The sequence below is a fragment of the Pollicipes pollicipes genome, unplaced genomic scaffold (assembly GCF_011947565.3).
Source record: "Pollicipes pollicipes isolate AB1234 unplaced genomic scaffold, Ppol_2.1 Scaffold_4219;HRSCAF=4965_pilon_pilon_pilon, whole genome shotgun sequence".
NCBI classification, from domain to species: domain Eukaryota; kingdom Metazoa; phylum Arthropoda; class Thecostraca; order Pollicipedomorpha; family Pollicipedidae; genus Pollicipes; species Pollicipes pollicipes.
This window is the reverse complement of record NW_023596448.1, coordinates 13256236-13279297: the sequence shown is the minus strand read 5'-3', so window position 1 is coordinate 13279297 and position 23062 is coordinate 13256236. Positions and strand designations below refer to the sequence as shown.

The window sequence follows — 23062 nt, the reverse complement described above, 5'->3', positions numbered from 1 at the left end:
AAGTCTGGAAACAGCATGGTGGTCGCATCGACCTCCCCCCCCCCCCCCCATCAATCGGCGTTATGGAAAACGAACAAACAAGGTGGTGGTTAAGAATGGCGGCTCTACATTCTCGCGACCTCCAGGGCACTGGCAGCCGTTTTAATTTACGTGACGTCATTGGAATGGACTGTCCACCGCCGCCGTTGCACTAGGGAAGTTGACATGCGCATCAGGAATGTGGCCGAATCACCAGCTGTGGGACGTGTGCAGATGGAGCACTCGGCAGCAACTGCTACCGTCACTTCGTCGGAGGTTTCTTCGCGGTGGCCAAACGCCAGCGTTGGGGCTCAGTCAGACGGGGAAGTGATCGCTCCCGAGCGGGCGGCTAACAGCATCCCAAGAAACCATGTAAAAATGTACAGCGCTGGTGTGCAGATCGAGAGCTCTCCGGCAGAAGTCTTGTCCGACGACAATGAAATATGGGTGAAACGTCCTGTGTTTAAAATGTGCGGTCTGCTCTTGTTGAGGAGATGTTTATATCCGCTTCCCCTGATGTTCGTAAGATCATAACCCCACGTCACGTTATACGGGTCAAAAAAGGGCAAGGACCAAGAACGGAGGTAGCAGCTGGTCGAAGGCCGTCGCTGATGAGGAACGATGTAAGTCTTCCGTTGGAAACAAGTACATGGAGCAGAAAGACGACTTGATAAAACCCAGGTCAACGGCGTAACTCCCAGGTCAACAGATAACGCCCGGTGACATTAAACAAGCGTCTCTTTTCCTCCGTTTCCTCAGAAAAAGCTAGAGAGGATCTCGATTGGGGGGGGGGGGGGGAGAGGGGCGGCTGGCGAGGGATCCCCGCGGCGCCAGAAGCGGACGTAGCGCCCGCACGCCCCGTGGCAGCCCCGGGATGGCCTGCTACCTTTTTCCACGGGTGGAGGCGGTGAGTTTTACCTCTAGAGCCAATACATAAGTGATCATTTTATAGAATTGCCAAAAGTCATGTTTTAACAAAGATCTAGATCGTACGTCAGCGCCTGACCGACATCAGGCGACGCAACTGTGCACCTCACGGTGGAAGGTACGAGCAGCACACTACCTCGTTTCAGCGGAGCACTCTTTGTACCTGCGCCGACCGCCCCCAAATGAGAAACCTTCTCTGACTTTGATACTGATGCCTTTATTTTCAGCAAGAAGCACCCGACGCTTCCTAAAGGACGCCGGGTGGTCATCGCCAGAAGTTAGAATATATCGGTTACTCAGCGGGGTAATCTCGCGACTGGTGCTCTGGGGAGGAGCGTCTGGAACATTGACGGCCTCCCTGACACCTGTCGGTAATGTGTCCAAAGTTTTTGGCATCGTAAGCAGCGAACCGGAGTTGAAATTAAAGCCTTTCTGAGATAAAGTGATAGTCCACTTGGACCTCTGCAGCAGAGTAAGGGCGTTAAAACTCGGTATGATGGGATATTTGTCAATGTGCCGGCCAGTCTCCCTTCTCCTGATGCGTCTGTCAGAAGTCACCCCATGTCTCCCCTGTCCTTCCACGACGTTTTCCTCAGGCACCCTTCGCAAATCCCAGCACATCACAACACGATTCGATGTCTTTGTTGTTTATTTGTAGGTTTTTTTTGGTGGAGCTCTGTCGTGATGGCCCTGCTGACAATGTCCTGGTCTTGCGGTAGGTCAGCTCCTCGGCAGCTAGCAATCGTTTGGCGTCTGTGTCGCAGGAAAATGGACCTCGATGAAACCATCACACCTCCGCACCTCCTGAGGCCTACCAAATTTCGAAAACGTCTGCTCACGCTAAAAGTGTTCACGCTGATCGGTAACGGCTTCCCAACGGTTTCTAGTTTAGAGCGCTGAATCGTCAGGTATTTGGGCAGCGGTAGGTCAGCTCGAAGTGGAAGCTACACGGAAGGACGATTCTCGGAAGATGTTCGACAAACATTGCCGTTCCTAGCCCGGTGTCCAGTGTAGGCAGTGGTGTTCACGCTGGAGGAGAGCCCCCAAATCGCCTCGTGCGACCGCCTTGGACCTGAAACCTAGACCCGCCTGATTCGCCTAGTTAGTGACCCGTTCTAGACAAAAGGTCAATGGGTCCATTTTTCCTCAGAGACTTTGCTTGGCTTTTAGAAGGTCATGGCTACCAAAAGCCTAAAAGGCTGTTTGACTTCTTAACTTGAATAGCTTTATGGCTGACGCTAGACGGTACATTTCCAAGACCAGCGGGTACTTCAAGGTTGTTTTTGGTCACTATTACCTTTAAAAAGTCCAAAGAAGATGTCTGTTGCGGTCCCTGTTATCAGCACATTTGAAATGAGCATGAGAACCCATCCCGTAAAGCAAGCTCTCCAGTAAAAAATAAATTTATTTTGACCTCAGTCTGACCTTCACAACCCACCCTAGATCAATTTAATTTGCCAGTATCTCGAATTCAGTTGTTGCTTCCCAAATAGACTATTTCAGAAATGTACGGCTTCGTCTAGAACTCTAATGTCACATCAGATTGAACGGTTCCCTAGAAATTGCCTTCGCTGACAGCCACGATCTGACCTTGACCTGTCATAAGTTGGTGAGTTTACAAGGTGCATCCAATTTTTTGACCAAAAGATTCGCTTTGCGATCGCCTACAGCTTTACAAAAACGGGCACGGCTATGCTTCACCGCTCGAAAAGCATTCTGTGAATATCCTCGGAGGTCAAATTGACCTCTTACCAGAGCGCGTGCTTAAGAAATCTGAGTCACGGAACACTGAATTTGAGGCTACTCACCAGATGCTTGCTCTTAAGGGATCTACCACGGGAAAGTGCAGACATCGGTCTCTAATCCTCGCATCAGCCAATGCTCATCATGCTGACAATGGCCACCTCGTTTACACCAGCTCGTTATCACATCAACTCCGACAGTTAGCAGGCTATACCTGATTTGCTTGACATTACGCCCATTGTTTATACAGTGTACATCCGCCCGACTAGCTACGCAGTTTTCAACCTTACTTTTTCCGCAGTTCCCAGGGTGTTGGACGGTGGAGCAGCTTACAGCCAGCCCAGACAGTCTGTTCGCTGTCAGATATCTTACAATGCCCGTCGATTGCATATAGGGCCGTACCCGTTTCGCGACGTACCACATCACATGTGGCAAATGTCATTGCAGGACGCAAATTGGGCGATATTGCATGCCCAGAGGTATGACAGTAGATGGTTAAATAATCTGCAACTGATTTCGTTGGAAATAACGATTCGTTCATTGGTTCGGGCTTTCCCTGTAGTTGAATTTGTTTGGAAAAAACGGAGCTGTGCAACATGAAGCAAATTCTGGTGAACTATGTGCTGGTGTGCGCCATTACTATGCCCTTTGCCCACATGAATGGTAAATTATAACGCTGAACCAAACTTTCTTCTTTACTGAGCACACAAGTTAATATAGAGGTACGATCTATCCCAAACTTCCCATTCCGTCACAGCCCCTGGTACCGCCCACACGGGCCGTCCACCACACTGAAAGAAAGTGATGAGCGCCTACGTGACTTACGTTAATAGCAGGTTCAGTGACGCTCGACGACACCCTTCAACGACTGTTTCAACGAGGAACTGAAAACCGCTCAGAATCCTGGGCGAAGGCCAACCGTCCCTTGGGAGTATTTTGTGATCAGCTCATACTGCCGTGCTGGAAGAGGCAGACGCCGTCGAAGGGAAGGCAAGAGCCGTCCGGGGGCTGGAGGACTGCAGGGGCTGAGCTGCATCTGCAGAAGCTGAGCTGCATCTGCAGGAGCTAGGCTTGGGCTGCAGGAGCGCTCCGCCAAAGGTCCCGTCTAGAACGTGATTGGGGCTGGCCAGCCCTAACCTTCGAGGCATAATTAAGGATCGTGGGCGGAAGAACAGGTGGTAACGTCTCTGGTTCCCACTTCTCATGTAGGGTAACTTGGTGATTCACGCATGGAATACATACTAGAACACTTTAAGGATTGAATTTGCAGGATCTGGTCCAGTCCAGTCCGGCTAGCCCAGATCCAATCCGCCTGCCAATCCGCTTTTCTGAGATTTATGAGTCCAACTCGGACGGGTCCGCCTTACCAAACAAACACATTATTAAACGAGTCCGCGCGAATTCGCTTCCACATAAATAACTTTTTTAAATTTCATTAGAAGATTTGGCTGATCACAGCTCTCACACTGAAAGAATTTGTTGAGTTCCATTGGATAGAAAATGTGCAATAAGCTGCCGTAAACCAGTGGGAGGTGAAATACCTAGCACAGCTTGCTACCTGTAAGAAATGCATTTTTGCATTCAGATCAAAACAAACAAGGCTTATCATATTATTACTGGAATCAAATTTATGTTGGCCAACAATTCAGAAGTGCAACAACAGCAGGCACCAAAAATGCTCCTGGTTTCAATATCCTGGAGGAATGACGACATTATCCAATGTTTTCAGGCACCAGGCCAGGTACCGCCCATGTCACTAGACAGTTTCAGCGGCACCCAGTTATCAAGTCCACGACGACGCTTATCTAGTACGCCTTCTGAATGACTAGAACGGCTATTTCACCTCATGTGTGATACTTTATATGTGTATCCTTTCCCGGGCACACGTAGTACTGAAACAGCCTCGACTGCGAGCATAATTTCCTGCTTTTTTTCCTGCTATAATACCGACTGCGTTAACATTATAGTCCACGCGTGCGATTGTCCACCGCCTGCGGTACCTGCTCTTTCATTCACCAGATTGACACAATTGCATCATTTTCGAGCCATATTGCTAACATGCCAGATGCTACCAAATATCCTTGTTCTTGCTCACACCGGAAAAAATACGAAGGTTTTTTATTCGTAATCGTGCATGGCACAGCTGCATCAAAACGCGTTTACGCAGTCAAAGGCAAATTCGTTCATACATAGTGGCAATAATACGTAACTTTGAATACGTTGTTTTATTTTTAACGCGCTTGGAGAGCTACTATGAATACTTATGAAATTATTAAAATATTATGAAAACTTATACCTTTGAGTGAATGACCAGGTCGAGAAAAACTAGTGTTGCCGTGGGGTTAACCTTCCTAACTTGTTCAGCGAGGGGTTTGTATTTCAAAAATCTAATGCGCTTGCTACCAACAAAACATGCACTTCTCATCTGCCGTACAGAAGTAAAACCCCGTATGTTAATTTTTGGCCAGTTTGCGTTATTGTCATCTGATTCGTCTTTTCATGCTGAATTTGGTCATTTAAACAAAACACGAAGCTGGGAAAATTGCAACTAATGGCTTAAATGTCCAAATTCAGCATGAGTAGACGAATCAGATGACATAGATAACGCAAAGTGGCCAGCGCTGAACATATGGGGCTTTATCTTTGGACAACAGTTTTGTTTTTTCAACTCTTAAATGCAGTATCACCTGGGGTTAGATGTGATTGCTGACAATATAAGGAGGAATGTTGGCCATCTTTTGATGCGATAGGTTGTTGGATCATTAAGTATTTGAGTTGCCTTGGAAGGAATGGGAGCTGTAGTTTTCCATCGCAACATGTATCGATATCACTCAGCCATCTTGATATGCCACTGTGATCTGTTCACCAAAAAAATGTGGTTGCGGAATATTTTGCTCTGTTATGTTCTGGGTAGCCTGTTTGTGCATTGCTGGAATTGAAAGTACTGTCTTGTGTTGGTATAAGAACCCTTTTCTGAGCTGATGTCTTCCTTGAGCGTTTGAGGGGCTATTTAGTGATAATTTTCATGTGATTGTTTTTCAATCAATTTAGTCCGTGTTCAATCAATGTAATCCGTGTCATTTGGAGTGATTGGTTCACTACAAAAGCAACAACCTTTGCCCAACAAATCCTCTGATCCCATCCCACTCAACCAAACTACCCCAAACAAAGCAAAAAGTAAGTTTGTGTCGTAAAACATGATGAGTGCAGCTTCATCACTAAGACCGCTCACAGTTGTGTTAGCTATCACGGACGGTTTCATGGCGCTGGCCGTCGGCATCCCCGCCGTAGCGCCCATACACGCTCCGCGTCCGGTCCGTCCGACCGCAGAAGTCGGGACGGCTGTGTTGAGCCGCGCAGTCGCCCTCCGACGGGACCGCCTGTCACAGTGTCAATTTGGCACGTGTCCCACTGACCTCACGCAGCGAACGACCTCTGGACCCCGGGGAACACCCTGGGCGATCGCCTCGCGCCGAAGCGTCAGCTGGTAACCTACGGGTCAGTCGAACGAAGCTGGTAAAATCGAAGCCAAAGATAAACGAGGCCTAGGCGGACTGAGCTGGATCGAACTGGGTCCAGCAGGAGGCTGATGTAGTCTCAGTAGGACGGAACGATGGTAACGGGAGAACTACCACGCTCTCGAATGGGTCTGGGGGTTAATTTGATCTCCCCTAATGTTTTTTCTTCTTCTAGAAATAACCTCTACAGAGTGAGACAAAGCGATGCCCGCTTGAAGGGCGGTAGCTAAGTGCATTACCGATCTTGTAGAGCAAACAATAAGATATAACTTTCGAGGTCGCCGACCTGTAGCAGGTCAAAATCAGGCCCCAAATATCCACCGAAGTAATCTTAGTAATCGAAGTAATCTTAGAAGTAATCTTGCAATCCAATGCCACACTTGAGATGCAGACGGGGTCATACAAACCTGATTTGTTTGATTGGATAATCAGGCGATTTAAAGTAGGATTGAATTTAATAACATTGACCTTGGATCAGGCATGAAGTTAGATCAAGCTCAAAGCTAAACAATATCTTTAATGAACATGACATTGTCTTATCCGGTAGTTTTAACGTTTGTTTTTAATTTCATGGCAAAACCGAGTTTTGCTTTTGTTCACTTAATGAAGATCAGGGCCAGTTGAAGGAGGGAAAGTCTTAAACAGCTTTGATCAATCTTCGGCTTTCAGGAACTCGTCGGCTAGTTAGTTCTTGACGTTAGCTTGAAGTTCAAAGGTCTAAATGATCATTTTTGAATTTTTAAAAATATTTCTCTCTTCCAAAAGTCGGATTATATAACTGACCCGGAATTCCCCCAAATAACTTTTCGTTTAGGACTGGTATATAGGTTGAAGGTGACTGCGTGAGGAAGCCGTGAACCCTTTGAACACGGGCCTCGGCTTTGCCCCTGTTTAACAATATTTGACCCAAACGACACGACCTAGTGGCAAATTATTTGCCCCGTATGCACCAGATCTTTTTGACTAGTAGCTGCATACAAATCTTCACTGTCTGCGAACTATGAGAAAATCAGCCGAAATCTAGGTCATATCAAGACAAACTTTAAATCTTTGAAAGATACAGATAATGGAAGGTGATATAGTGAAAAAGAAAGCCCTTATGCTCCTCTGCGTAAGTAAATAATGGCTTGCTCAACCAGCGTTATTCTGCGAATATGAAAGTAACGAAGACGAGATAGGGTGACATTCCATTTTTGACTAGAACCCGGCAGGTCAACAATGTCATACAGCCCAAAAATGACTCAGGTCATAAACGAGCCTATCGTCAATTTCTGTTATTTTGTTTTCGCTCATCGGCAGTAGAATGGACGCCATTCTCCCCGCCCCACCCTCCGGGGACATTGGGTCCGTCGTTCAAGCACTGGATGAATCTATGATTAATGCTTAGCCACGCCGAATGCAATGTCAATGTTAAAAGCAGGCGCTGTAAGTCTGTCAAAATGGGCCTGTTTTAGCCAGCCTCCGGCGTCATCCATAATACTAAGCCGAACGAAAACGTAGCCCAATTCCTCTGATTCAAGGCTTTGAGTTCAAGATGATCACGCGCTTCCGTTCGGTTGACTGTTGAGGATATCAACGTTGGACTGTTATTTCAGTTCATGACGTTTGGCCTAATGTTACAAACAGTGCTATGATGAGCATGGCTGGCAGCCAGCCTGAGTCAAAGTTTGAGTGCGGTATGACTTAGCTGTAACTAAGGCAGGCCAAAACTGCAGACAGAGCGGGCCAAACAGAAAGAAAACAGGGTACTGAAGTCTCACCAAAACTATCGTACCTAACCAAGACTAAAACTGGACTCCAACAGACCGCACTGCTCACCACACCACATAAAAGCCAGAGCCATCGCATCGTCAATCGAAAGGAAATTGCAACACTGAACTGGACCACGTCATGATATCATACGAGACTAACTGTAGTATCACGTTGGACATATCTGGCATAACAGAGTAAAGCATGGCTTACACCAAACTAGACCAACGACTGCAGCAGCCGGGAAAAGTCTATCCCAAAGTGCTAGATCGAACTGAACCACTTGTTACACCGAAATGAGACAAACTGTCGCACCAGACTACATCACGCTGGCAGCAAACCAGACTAAAGCGCCTTTTCATGTTGACCAAACTATGTAAAGCCATTGCACCAAGCTGGAGCGTGCTGCCTCATCAAGTTGGTTGGAAATGCAACGGCAGTTAGGAATGGAAAGCAGAGTTCGCCGAATCAACTTAACTACACTTGCTGTGTCGTTATGTAGCATTATGGCCCTGCTGCAATAAGCAGGCGGGGCCATTGCAGGCGACTAGAACCGTTGCATGAATGTAAACGATCAGTGAAGAGCGAGCAAGGTTGTGTTCGTCGCCTAAGTGCCACTGGGCTTCCTGAATATGTGAAAGCCTGCGGGTTATTGGAGGGAAGGAAACAGCAAACAACCGCCTCTGCCTCACGTTGGCTTGCTGAAAGTCAGACGCCTGCGAGGATCTATAATCCTTGCTCCAGGCGTATGTTGTTCCGTGGAGGTCTTAAGCCCATACTCAAGACAAGACCGCTGTTTCGAGAAAATGAAACGCTTGCTGAGGATATTCGGCAGTTTCAAGATCGATTCCTCTTCAGGCATGCACGCCGTTTCGGAGGGATGAAATCCGTTATCAACGCATGACGCGGTTTCAAAGTCAATTATTGGTCAATGCATATACGTAGGTTCAAGGAGCTACAATCCTTTTCCGCTGAAGGCAAGCACAAAGCGTGACCAGTCATATGTAGCGTGTTCGCCAGTCAGTGGCTGGGCGGACAGCACTGCCGACACCGATACCGGAATCAGACGGTGCGCCTCTCGCCGCAGTGACGGCACTGCCGACACCGATATCGAAATGAGACGGCGCGCCGCACGCCGCAGTGACAGCACTGCCGACACCGATACTGAGATGAGACGGCGCGCCGCCCGCCGCAGTGACAGACAGCACTGCCGACACCGATACTGAGATGAGACGGCGCGCCGCCCGCCCGTAGTGACAGCACTGCCGACAACCGATACTGAGATGAGACGGCGCGCCGCCCGCCGTAGTGACAGCACTGCCGACACCGATACTGAGATGAGACGGCGCGCCGCACGCCGCAGTGACAGCACTGCCGACACCGATACTGAGATGAGACGGCGCGCCGCCCGTCGCAATGCCAGACAGCACTGCCGACACCGATACTGAGATGAGACAGCGCGCCGCCCGCCGCAGTGACGGCACTGCCGACACCGATACTGAGATGAGACTGCGCGCCACCCGCCGCAGTGACAGCACTGCCGACACCGATACTGAGATGAGACGGCGCGCCGCCCGCCGTAGTGACAGCACTGCCGACACCGATACTGAGATGAGACGGTGCGCCGCCCCGCAGTGACGGCACTGCCGACACCGATATGAGATGAGACGGCGCGCCGCCGCCACAGTGACAGCACTGCCGACACCGATACTGAGATGAGACGGCGCGCCGCACGCCGCAGTGACAGCACATGCCGACACCGATACTGAGATGAGACGGCGCGCCGCACGCCGCAGTGACAGCACTGCCGACACCGATACTGAGATGAGACGGCGCGCCGCCCGCCTTAGTGACAGACAGCACTGCCAACACCGATACTGAGATGAGACGGCGCGCCGCACGCCGCAGTGACAGCACTGTCGACACCGATACTGAGATGAGATGGCGCACCGCACGCCGCAGTGACAGACAGCACTGCCGACACCGATACTGAGATGAGACGGCGCGCCGCCCGCCGCAGTGACAGACAGCACTGCCGACACCGATACTGAGATGAGACGTAGACCAGCAGCGTAGACCAGCACCATTACCGGTGCCCCGAGGTCAAACAGAGACCAGTACCATTACCGGTGCCCCGAGGTCAAACAGAGAGGCTGCAGTGTCCTTCCTACTTAACCGTATTTTTGTAGAATAATTAATTATCTATGACCTGAGACGGACCAAGTGAAGTGTCCTTCGAGTCAATTTGTCAACGGGAGCACAAAGATACATATTTCATGTATTTTTCAGAGCTTTAACAGATGGAGAACAACATACCTGTTTGGAGCCATTTTTACTCTGATTTTACCCTGACCGATGCCCCCAAGGATTACAAGCTAATGGAGACAGGCATTCTTTCTGAGAATGGAGAAAACTGTTTTTGGTTGGCTTAAGGGGCTCGTAATGCGGGTAAAAATCTAGGGATAATTTCGTAAACTTAACTAAAATCTGACGACATTGTTATGCCCGACACGTTATAAGCCAGTGGATTTGAAACAAACAAGACAATGGTTAAAAGTGGTGGGACAAGCCCATACTTAACACACGTCACTTCCACCCAAAGGCGAGTCAGTTGATGAAATAGTACACTGCAAGTCCTCGTCGTAATTTGGCTACAGTTTTGCAAACCACTTACCTCCCATTCTCAGAGGAAATGTTTCATATGTGAATGGGGTTTTGAAGTGTGATAGCGATTTTAAAGATCAGACAATGCAGCTCACAGATATGACCGGTTTAAGACCCTGTTTGAGCCTCACGCCCGCAAACCTGCCAGACTTTTTCGTGCAGACTAATTCAGCGTCACACGAATACCGTCTCACCTTTGGCCATGTAGTGACCGAGGTCAACAAAAATATGATCATCGAATTACTATTGCTTGGCTATGTCAGCACGATTCATGACATGACATGACGTGAGTTGGCCTTCAACCAATGTAATGTGTGGAAGAAAAGTTTCGAGCACGAATTACGTTTTGTGGTACCTAATACAGGAATTTGGGCAGTGGTACGGGTTATGACGGAAGTAAGACTGGATATGCAATGACTTCAGAATAGCACCATGACCGAGCATGCAAAGCGCAATCGCTTGCGCTTAAAAGCAACTCAGTATTTATCAGTGAGGTTATTTCTTCATGTATGATGCTTGCTTCAGTACCTTTATATGTGTAACATTCCTTTTACCTACGAAGAGGTTTTCATAAACAAAACCTACAGTTTCTTGGCTTGCGTTTATTTCACTCTCCCCAGCTTTTGAGCGTAACCTTACACCCACACGACGATAAAGCTAGACATCTAACACCCTACGTTGGCAGGTTACTTGATACATATCAATCGATTGAGCCCTTGAAGCAGCAAACATTGTATCTAACGCCCCCCGGTCATACATTACGCCCATATCAATAGTCTTCCGCCATGCGATGCATGATGTGGCGAGTGGTGCCGAGAGTGTGGTTAAAAGCTGTGTGTCTGGGAAACCAGAGCTACAAGGTTCGATTCACCTCCGTGCCCGCCCTTTCTGCCAGGGGGAGAGGCAGGCAACACCACATAGCCTCAGCAGTTGAGCACGTCGTGAAGCCCTAATGACGACGACGTATAACGTGACAGCTAGCCCATAATTCCCTCACCTCTCAACCAGCTTCAATGACAGAAGCCAACCCAACCTAATCACATCACAACTCACTCTCTTGGGCTTAATCACGAGCACAATGACGCCCACCACCCTGAAGTTTCTCGCAGCAAACTTATCCGCCGTAATTCCGCGGCATAGTTAAGCCATCGGCACATCTCATCGACGGCGCCATCACTGCTCCACGAGCGACCGACAAGCCAAGGCAGCGGGCCTGTCCACGAGGAAGGGGGTCATCCCTCTCCTTGAGGTACCAACGCGCCTCAGTCGTTATCCTTGGTTGCTTGAGTTTCGCAGTGCAAACATTTTCATTTCGAAGTGAGGACTCACTTCGAGATTATGTACTCTTGTGTCACCTATCCGCAGACTTGCAATATGGCCTAGCTAAAGCAATTGACAAAAGCGATTCGATATCATTCTCATTCGATCGGGGTCTACGCCAGGGCGCTCGTGATGGCCCGAAATTCCCGCGTGATGACCCCAAATTCCCGCGTGATAACCTCACATTCGCGTGTGGTGACATTACATTCGGGTCTGTGGCGCACGTGATGACTTCACATGCGCGTGTGACGGCACGTGTGATGGCGCGTGTGATAATCTCACATTCACCCTGCCAACCCCGACCTCCGTTCTATTATAACGAGGCGATTATATCGATCTAACAGCCTCTCCGCCATGCAAAATCTCACGCCAAACCACACCTAAAGAACGGTGGGATCGAACCGCCGATCGGTCTCGCCTTCCCGTCTATAATATACCCTGTTTACATGGGCAGTCGAGGGTAATTTCAATCAAGATCGGAACGGATCATGCGACGTTAAACCTCTCGCCGAGGTGCGTTTACATGGGCGATACATGCTATACGTCGAATTAATGGTCGGTAGTTCGATCCCGCTTAGTTCGAATCAAGGAGCGGATTATGGGCAAAAACTGCGCTTTTGAGGCGACCTGAACAAAAAAAAAAATGGCGGCACTCTGCGTATGGACGGCGAATGTCAAGGGCCGTGGTGGGCGCGAGACGGCTTTGAGAGCGAGGAGGAAGATGGACTCCGTTGGAAAAACGATCTGTGCGGGACTCCTAGGCTTAATAGCCACAGCACAAGCCATAACATTTAAAACACAAAATTTGTATAGTCGGCGCTGCCAAATCTTCCCCATAGCTAGTGTTATATGAAAATGTTCCTAGTGGACTTAAGACGTGTCAATACTGTGCATCGAAAGGAGCACGATCACAGAAATTTGCCTAAAACAGGAAAAACCGACTCACGGATATTGCAGCATATATTTCTGCTAGAATCAGTTTCTTTGGTCGCAGGTATGCCATCAAGAATGACAAGGAAGTGAACTGGTAAATAAAACTATAAGCCACTCAATGGCAATGGCAGAGATGACGTTAAAGTAACTTGCATCAGGCCATCCATGCATGACAATAGCTCCAAAAAGTGCAAGCAAGGGCACTGCTTTCGATCCTGCAATGTAGATCATGGCTTGCTGTTCTGACTGGCATCATTTAGGATGACATTTAAGACACACCTGGTGCCTGTGACACCTGAATATTGGCTGCCATGCAAGGGCTAGCAAGAAATCAGCATTTTCTTGTATTGGCCAATGGCACTCACACACTAACCACACTCTGATCAGATGGGCCACACAGCATCATGTCATGTACTTTGCCCAGCCCAGGAAGCATATCACCTACTCCCACACTAATGCATTTATGAGCAGCTTGCAGCAATGAGCTAAGCTACAGAAATGACTCCTGAATGCTGCAACAGTTAGAGGCAAAAATTATTCAGTTATTGTTGCGTTTCCCCGTCCAAGGCAGCATCAATACCTGAGGGCAGCATTGTCATTCAGACTTGGCATGGACTGGCAAGTCAGAATGTCGCTATTTGCTTTCTTGACATACCAGGGTTGAAATACTGCTTTGATATCCTTGTAGTCAACAGCATTGGCTGATATGGACTGATGGCTAGGTGGCACAAACTGCTGTGTTTGCACAGTCCAAAGATCATAACATGTGAACCAGCCCGAGAGCTGTGTCGTGACGGAAGCAATCTTAGCTCAAAACTCATAACAAATTATTCATTAAGACAGCAGCTTTATTACCTGCCCCATGGAAAGACACCCATCAGAAAAAACACCAAGGTAACATATCTACTCACCAGTATACAAGCAGGTAATGATATGCACCACAGACATGTTCTCCGTGCAGCATGTGCCTTTGTGCTAGGTGTTACTTAATGTATGTACCGTTTTCTTCCACAACACTGCTGAAGCCTGCTGTCTGCATAAATCAAGCGCCTAGCAAGCTTAAATTACGTGAGCATTTCTGTGCTGCTTGCCACTTCAGGCCCTCAATAAGTGGAGTGCTTGAAGTAGCATGGGGTCAGCTTCGCCTTCTATCCCTTTTTTCCACGTTGGACCTGGATCGTCTTGAGCAGTAGCCAAAAACCCGTGGAAAAGCGGCGACATTAAACAAACCTGCAGTGGCCTTGAACAGAACCTTCCAGCTGGAGGGTGAGCGGTATTGGAGGTGGGATGGAGCAGCTGGAAGGTGAGCGGTATTGGAGGTGGGATGGAGCAGCTGGAAGGTGAGCGGTATTGGAGGTGGGATGGAGCAGCTGGAAGGTGAGCGGTGTGGGAGGTGGGATGGCGCAGCTGGAAAGTGGGCGGTATTGGAGGTGGGATGGAGCTGCTGGAAGGTGAGCTGTATTGGAGGTAGGATGGAGCAGCTGGAAGGTGAGCGGTTTGGAGGTAAGATGGAGCAGCTGGAAAGTGAGCGGTATGTCAGGTGGGATGGAGCAGCTGGAGAGTGAGCGGTATATCAGGTGGGATGGAGCAGCTGGAGGGTGAGCGGTATGACAGGTGGGATGGAGCAGCTGGAGGGTAACCGGTATGACAGGTGGGATAGGGCAGCTGGAGGGTGAGCGGTATGACAACACGTCACCAGCGGGAATATGACTGCACGCACGGCATAAGCCTTAATCAAATGCTTGCGTGTGCTATGAGTGAGCATTGCTAGTGTCATTTCATAAACATTGCGAGTTCCAGCAATCTGCTGGTGTATCATGGGTTTTAACTTCATTCTTGTCAATTTCATTCTTTTCATGCCTCGACCCTTTCTATAAAATGTGGGGTATGCCCTCACAAAACAAACCAAGCCTTTTAACTGCACTTAGTTGTTATTTAAGGCCTTCAGAAAACAAACCTCGGAGCAGCATACATTTACTATGGGAGAACTAAATCATGGATGTCCTAACATTGTACCTCATCGTGAATGCTCCGTAAAAACTAGGTAAACACCAATGTACTCACAACTCATTAGCACTTATCAATCACGGACCACTTCACTGACATGCTTACCTCCTAGTTACCTCTTTCCACTCCACGCGACCTTTGTTTATTCACACGAACCTATCACACATACAAGGCCAGTGAACGTTTTGGGATCACTTGATTAAATGCACTTGGAACTACACTAGAACACGTTTTGACCATGCATCAGTCCGGGACCCACATTTCACCGTACATCACTCAAAAACCTGTGTTTTGTCCCCTGCTTACCTATCCAAAACTTACATTTGACTTTTTGCTACCTCGAATGCACGTGCCTCAACACATATCACTCCGGGATCCACAGCTTAGTATACATTACCCCGATCTTACTATACATTCCTATACATTACCCCCGACCATCACCACCTCGAAATCTCTCGTTGACCACGCACAGCTCCAGGACATACACTTGATCATGTGCCACTATGGGAGACATAGTATCTGACCACTTGATGTTTCGATATTATGTTCGTTTAGGTACCACGCAAGGACCTCGTGCACATTTGAGTGTGCAGTGTTTCGATACCTTCCTCTGACCATGCATTACACCAGGACCTGCATCAGATCGTGTACCATTCCGAAGTCTACCTTTGACCATGTACTCCACCAAGACCTACACCTGCTCGTGTACCACTCCGAGACCTACCCCTAACCATATATCACACGTGGACCTATATCTGACCGTGTACAACTCCGGACCTACCTTTGACCATGTACCACTCTGGGTTGACGTCTGGATCGTAGATCTCCTCATCGACCGCGATGATAGCGTACTTTCCCGTCTCCAGGTAGCCCGAGGCGTACATGTGCTGCACGAAGTCGACCAGGAGAATGTGCTCTCCCACAAACACGTACACTGCAACACACTTTTGTCAAAACACAGCAAACCCCGCCACATATGTGTCGAAGGTGTATGTGTCGAATGTGTCGAAGGTGTATGTGTCGAAGGTGTATGTGTCGAAGGTGGATGTGTCGAGGGTGTTTTGACTATGATAAACATATACTCCGGGGTGATAATCGCTCAGTTTTTGCGTGATGAGATTTGAAAGACGCAGTATGATCATAAGCATAAATATCGTATCACAAATAATGGTGCCGGGGAAAGTGTTTTAACTTGGCTCTCGTTGTAAGTGTGTTCACTGCACTAATTTGAGCACGCACTGTGCAGGTGTTATGTCAGTCAGCGGCACTCCAGACAAACAGCCACAGAGAGTGACAGGAAATATTTCACACGCGGCACAACGTACAGTACTGCGGCTTAGTTACGCAAAGCCCTGAGCGGTGGCATTACTCTCACACCGTCATGTGGTGTTAGTTTGTAACACTCGTTAAACTTGTAGCAGCGTTATTAGACAATACACTCATAGCCAAAGTTTTTATGCACTGCGCACACGTTTTTGGCCTTGGCATTCTTGAACCCTGAGTCGATGTCCAAACTTGAGGGAGGCCCAAGACTGAGAGCCTTCCTACAAACACGTCTTGATGTGAAACTATAGCTTTTCACACGTTCGATGAGTCTTACATCACCCCTCCGTCATATCATTCAACAAAATTTTAGCCAGCACACTGAGGTTTATCTGAGCTTACTGGGGCCTCGCAGCGGCATACAAATGCATCTGTCTCTCATGTTATCATCCGGGCCATTCAGACAATCCCATATCAGCCTAACTTAACAAACACATTTAAATAGAAACTGAAATGATAGCGACGAGAGCGACCGTCAGTGATATGTCAGTGAAAACATCGGCCCTGTATTCATTCGCGGATCCTAATTTATGCTCCATCCCAGGGGCGTTATTCTACAATCGTGGCGCCGAGACAGCTCATGCCAGCCTGTTGTTGACAAGCCCGGGGGGAACTGTATGAGATGCTAGTTCGGCGAGTGCCAAAGTCGGCTGGGCTCCAGCTCCAGCGGCACGACACGACTCCGAGCCCGCCGCGGTCTAGGTTGCGGTATTGAGCTCACTAACGACTCCATGTTCGTCTTCGCCCCGGGGGATGCGTCCCAGCTCAATGTGTAATGTTCCATCGGGTTCAGTTAAAAATATACGAAAATAGTCACTGAATAACTTAAACATTACGCTTAGGTCATGAACTAATACATTATCTGGTAACGAAATTCGAAACTTAAGGAGGAGAATCAGGGAAAGGTGGGGTACCCCGGTCAGGGCCCGTTAGATTCGCCATGCCGTGGAATCTTTTCCTGAGTTCATACGAAGCCAAGTGTTCCTGATCTGATACGGGAGCACGTCGCTGGCACTCCGCTTAACTCTTCGAGACCGCACCGAGTTTGCGTACTGCTTCTTCGATCTGATGGAATTTAAACGCAGAGCCATGCATCAGCTGAAGTTTGAATGTCCAAAACAATTTGCCTTTGTCTAAAGTCGCCTTCCTCAGAGCATGCTTATGTAAGTCCGCGTAAGTACGTGCAACTTGAAATATTTTCGGAACGTTTGCAATTTCGGAGCGAATACAATTTTCACCCAGAGCGAAATCCAATTTTCGAAACACAAATTTAACTTAAGCATATCAAAAGCGTATACCTTGTTTGTGTGTTGCGTCATTTTGTTTTCCTCGTTTGTGATCCGTTTTTAACCGATGTGAATCCGCAACCTAACTATGCTCTGTTTAATTGTATGTTTGGAAAAGAAGGATGCAATGGTCACCTGCCCTGTTGTCGTTTGATTTTTACGAAAGATACAGCTGCCATGTATTTGCCAGTTTGACAATGTCGCACCGGGAGTGTAGAAGTTATGCTGACTAATCAAATCATCTCATGAAACGCATAAGATGATTTGGCTCGAGTGGACGGCGGCGTCTTACGAATTCACATGGTCACGACACAGAATCTGCAGCACTGCGCTGCAGCGTTCCCACCTCTGGTAGCCTCCCTCGTCTGCTTGGCGATGTCCTTCAGCTTCTCCTGATGGCTGAAGGATAGGTAGTTGCTGACGTCGTGGGTCTTGTGCACGTCCACGCCGTGTTCCACGGCCAGGCCCTGCCCGGTGGAGGGACACGGGAGATCAGTGCTTGTGACATGCGTCGCATGGGAGCTGCCGACGTTATAGGAACTAGCGGCCAAAGAGCCACTTGCCCGTATACTACATGTTATATACATGTACTTACATGCGCTCATGCAATACAGTCCATCCCCGTGTGAAATAAACCCGTCACTGTCCTCAGCAGTTCTCCATTTGCACCAACCGCGGGGTTATTGACACCCGCTCCGCTGTCTCAAGAGCCATTCGCACCAATCGCGGGGTTATTGACACTCGCTCCGCTGTCTCAAGAGCTCATCGTCGGATCAGAACAATTTAGGCGGCAATAGATGGCCTAGTCACAAACCGTCATCCAACCTCCCCTGGAAATGGTTACGATGGCATCTGTCACGTGACCCATGACATCACAGATTGCACGAAATACCTCAACGATCATCCAAATTTCTAAAGAACTGAGCACCTCCGGCGTCCGTTCCCACGGTAAATATACATTTCTTAGTCACGTCAGTGAGATTGGGATTCGCCCTTCATAATTATACCACGACTGCAACAAAAATTGTGAGTTAACGTCAGGTAATGCCTAGATGGCAAAATTCCTTGCAATTGTTTGCCATTTTGGTTCACGCCACTAACAGAGTCTAGTGCAAATTTATACTTGCCGCTCATGGACAGCAATAATTTTGCCGATGAATCCTGTTATTCGTTCCGTTTACCACTTTGGTGAGCGCATCATGGACGTGCACTTCATTGGCCCGCGAGTATATTAGTATAATTCATAAGTTGCCTGGTTCTAAAACTTGGTATCATTTTGGCCGTTGGGCATCGGCATGCGGCGCATCGGAACGGGAGTGTGTCCAACTACAGCAAGACGGGAGAACCTACGGCGTGCGGACAGCGCGCCGTCGCGTAGTTTTCGAGTGCGAAGGGTGGTAAGACGCCCGACGCTGCAGTTGGTTACATGTAGTGCCCAGATGGGTCATTATCCTATAGCACTCTGTTAAAGGTGATAAAGTTATTAAAAGGTGGCGGGATGGACACAAATACCAGTCGGCTGCCAATTGCCCCGAAAGTCCAAGACCCATGCGTTTGAGTGAAGTAACTCGCCGAAGAGGAACGGTTAAGAACCACCCGTGATATTTATGCTCACCTTTGGTTCTAACGAAAAGCCATTCATCGTACGAGTATTGGAGAGATCATGTCAAAGGTCCGTGGCAGGTGGGGGATCCGTGGATGCTTCATTAACCGTAAAACAGGCCTGCATCGATGCGCGTCAGCCATTATTGAAAGAAACTACATCTTGCGGATCTATAAATTTTTGTCGTCCAGGTATTACGCTAGACAAGATCCTACTGCGAAATACTGACGCCAATCGAAGGAGTAAAAGCGAGGAAGCACATCGGTTTTCTACCGGGCACGGAGTTCCACCTATGCCAACCAGATGAACAGAGTATGTATGGAATTTTCGGAAATCTTGGTGGTGTTACCACATACACATACACACGCGCACACACACACACACACACACACACACACACACACACACACACACACACACACACACACACACACACACACACACACACACAACCGCACACACACACACACACACACACACACGCACACACACACACCACACACCACACACACACACACACACACACACACACACACACCACACACACACACACATACACACACACACACACACACACACACACGCACACACACACATACACACATGCACACACACACATATGTATATATATACATGTATATTTACATATATATATATATATATATATATATATATATATATATATATATATATACATATATAAACATTCCAGATTGGTTGACGTCGATTTTTTGTTCCAACTGAGACAATTTTTTGTTACGACCATTGGACAAAGATCCAGGATCGCAGCGGATTTGCTGCTGAAACAAGACACAGGAACTATCACAGGCCCTGCTTATTCCCCGCGTCATGCACCATCGATCATTCGTCTGGATATTCGCAAACATAAAAGATACTCAGTGTGGAACGCGCTAACTCTAACTAACAAGTGGCAGAACTTACCCCGAATGAGCTTCTCAACCTCAATAATCATCAGCGTGAATTTATTACGAATCGTTCTACATGCATGGCTTAATAATTTATTCATGTCAAATACGATCCTGGTTTGTCACATGAACGTGACAAATGTTTATAGTCAAGACTAGGTAGCAACACAGCACGGCTCCGAGAAGCTGCAATGGTTTCCGGACGAGGACGCGTGATACGAAAACATCTTGGGCGACGTCGACAGCTGGAAAACGTGCCGCTCTAGAGCAACAGCCACCACCGACCTCATGACGCGCTCACTTCTAAACTTGGCGAGGGGGGTGAACAACTACCGGACCGCCTACGGGTGCGGGCGTCATTAGGGGTGCTGAGGACGCAAATGTGGTCCCGGCGCGTAACAAAGCTAGTCATGCTGTGCCAGCCCAGTGACTCCAGGACCAGGAGATAGGTGATCTCGAACTCCCGCCCCGGGGACGACCCTGGCCGCGAAATTCACAACCTTTTGCACGCGTCTGAGAAAGCACGCGACGCCCCGTCCCAGACTGAGCGCCAGTACACTATCTCAGGGAAACCTGGGTCCGAATAAGTAGTTTGCTGGTTTCGACTGCTCTCGGGCGTGAGATGGTGACGAATCTTACATGCAGGCTGAAATTCCACTTTTGGACTAAGCTGGATGTGTGTGCTTTCCCAAATAGCGTACGGTCGATGGTGACTCCAAGAGTTCTCACGGACGGTTATTAGGTCAATATAATGTTGGTGACTTTAAAGCGAATGTTTCACATTTGGAGATGCTGAGGCAAGCATGAGATATAACAAAACAAGCTCACTTATAAGTATTTATATACTTTTGGAGTGGGAAAGACCACTCTAGACTGTACTATTCTCTGTTTAGTATTCATGATCCTCAATGCGGGGCGGTTTATATGTCATGGTACCTTGCGTTGCATTGATTATGAGCGAATTGGCGGCCATTATATCTGGAATTCGTGTTCACGAACGCCGGATATGAGCGCCTTGAAAAATACATTTTTCTTCGCCTTGATCGCTGCATGGCTTATGGAATGGCAGCACTTGAATGACGTCATTATGGCGTCATGAATGCCAAGGTGACTTTGAAGTACTCCTCCCGGTATACCTTTCCAATTTTTACGGGCGTGAAGCCCAGAATCTAGAGGGCTCAAGAACGGCAGGATTGCAAACAGCACAAAAAGGCCTTCAAGATGGCTATTTCAATTCAAAACCCCATGTGTATGTGGAACACTCCCTATATGTCGAAGAGACGAGATATAATAATGGGCTAGGGTGTGGCGATTAGAAGAAGGGTAGTTTTGATAGAGTTCGTCTTTGGAGAATCGGTAGTGAAGTTAGATGAGAAGGCAAGGATGTTTTCCTCCTGTCGAGAGTTTATGGTTGACAGGTGGTCCGAGTAGACCGAGTCGAGAAGCCGGCTATCAACGGTGTAGGAATGAGAAAAGCAGGCACCCATCAGGTCGTCCGTAAAGATTCGGTAGATGATTAGGTTAGCCCGAGACTCCTGGGGATACCGTGGGGCAAGGAAAGTGATGCTGAATCACTTCTAACCACACGTCACCGTCCATTAAGATTATTCCATAAATGTCTTGAATCGATTCCCAGCCACTGAAGCTCGGTCAGTAGTGCAATGCGCATGTTGTGTCATGAGCTTTCAAAGCTGTTTGGGGTGATGGTACACATTGTCCGGATAAAGGAGGAGACAGCGTTGAAAAGTGAAAGTTTGAGGGACTTTGGGTGGTAGATTCTAACTTCTGACCGAACTAATCATGGACATCCGTGCACTTCGCATGGAAGTGATTGGCTGAGAAGTATGTTAGCCCTACTGGCTGATGCGAATCACAGATGGGTGGCACGAATCCTTTCGGTCTGACATGTATAGCCTGACCATTACCCGTCTCTTTTGGTGTCGTGGTGTGGTTCCGTATAGCATGCTGGACATTGGAAGCCAGGCGGTCGAACCGGTGGGCGGATTACACCAAAACGATCTAAAGCAAGAAATGAGAGCGCTAGCTTTGGTGCGTAGAAGCAAAAGCAGCGTTGTAGCCCATCACTTATGACGTAATAACCCTGTTGCTTAACCTGCAATGTCTCCGTAACGTTTTTTTCCAAAACATCAATTTTGTTTTGCCTTTCATTTTTACATTAATGCACCAAAATGATAATATACTTAATCATACTTAATAATATCCCAGAACTATTGATTCTGTTTTGCTTTTGCTTTTACATAAAACATCAAAATTATAATATGTCTAGTAATAGTTAATATATAATATAGCAATGCTTAAGATTTAGTAAACCTGCATCGAAGGGTACAAAAGTATTCTAGATACCAAGAGGGCTACTTAATATTGTCACCCCCCACCCGACCCACAGCAGTCGCAGGTTAAAGCAGTTTTACCGTTGACTTCATTGTTAAGCACCATATCCCCTCGCCATCGGATAAGGCCAGGGAACACCTGAAAAGAGAGCATTTTGGAGCCAATCTTAAAATATTTCAAATCGTCTTTGTCAACCTTTGCTTTGTGTATGCGCTAATCTGTATTACCAGGCAGGTATGGCGAATTTCTGTGTTGGCGTGTGCCTGGGAGATGAAGGTTATCAACAACGCGAGGAAAATAGCTGTCTTAATCGACTGTCGACTAAAGACAGCTACAGTTACGGCAATGGCGGATACAGCAAGACTAATCGAGTGTCCAAATGCTAATCAGTGTGAAATCCTTGGGAAAACATTGCAATAACTCGTCCTGCTGTACGCAAATGCAGTTGCCACCCCTGCATGGCAGCGCGGATTCTACCCGGCTTCAAAGCACCACTCCCTGGCCAAGTCGAGCGGATTACTTCTCAGAGTACCTCCTCAGAGCAGGCTCGCAACAAAAGCGGAATCGCTCAGTGCAAACAGCTGTCTTATTGGAAACCCGTTCGCCATCTGGCGACGCTGACATCATGTCCCGCCGATGGTCGGGGCGAAAACGCTGCCCAGTCTTCCCCTACCTTCGATTGTGCTTTCAAGC

At 48.0% G+C, this 23062-nt stretch overlaps 1 protein-coding gene across 1 annotated transcript in view; it reads right to left on the bottom strand.

Annotated features, from left to right (window-relative positions):
- LOC119095840 (guanylate cyclase 32E) overlaps positions 1-23062 on the bottom strand; it is a 165072-nt gene that overhangs the window by 113278 nt on the left and 28732 nt on the right. The window contains exons 4-5 of the mRNA XM_037218692.1: positions 17835-17955; positions 15661-15813 (exon numbers count right to left, since the gene is read on the bottom strand). Coding sequence (XP_037074587.1) covers positions 15661-15813; positions 17835-17955 — 274 coding nt within the window. The remainder of the gene's footprint in view (positions 1-15660; positions 15814-17834; positions 17956-23062) is intronic.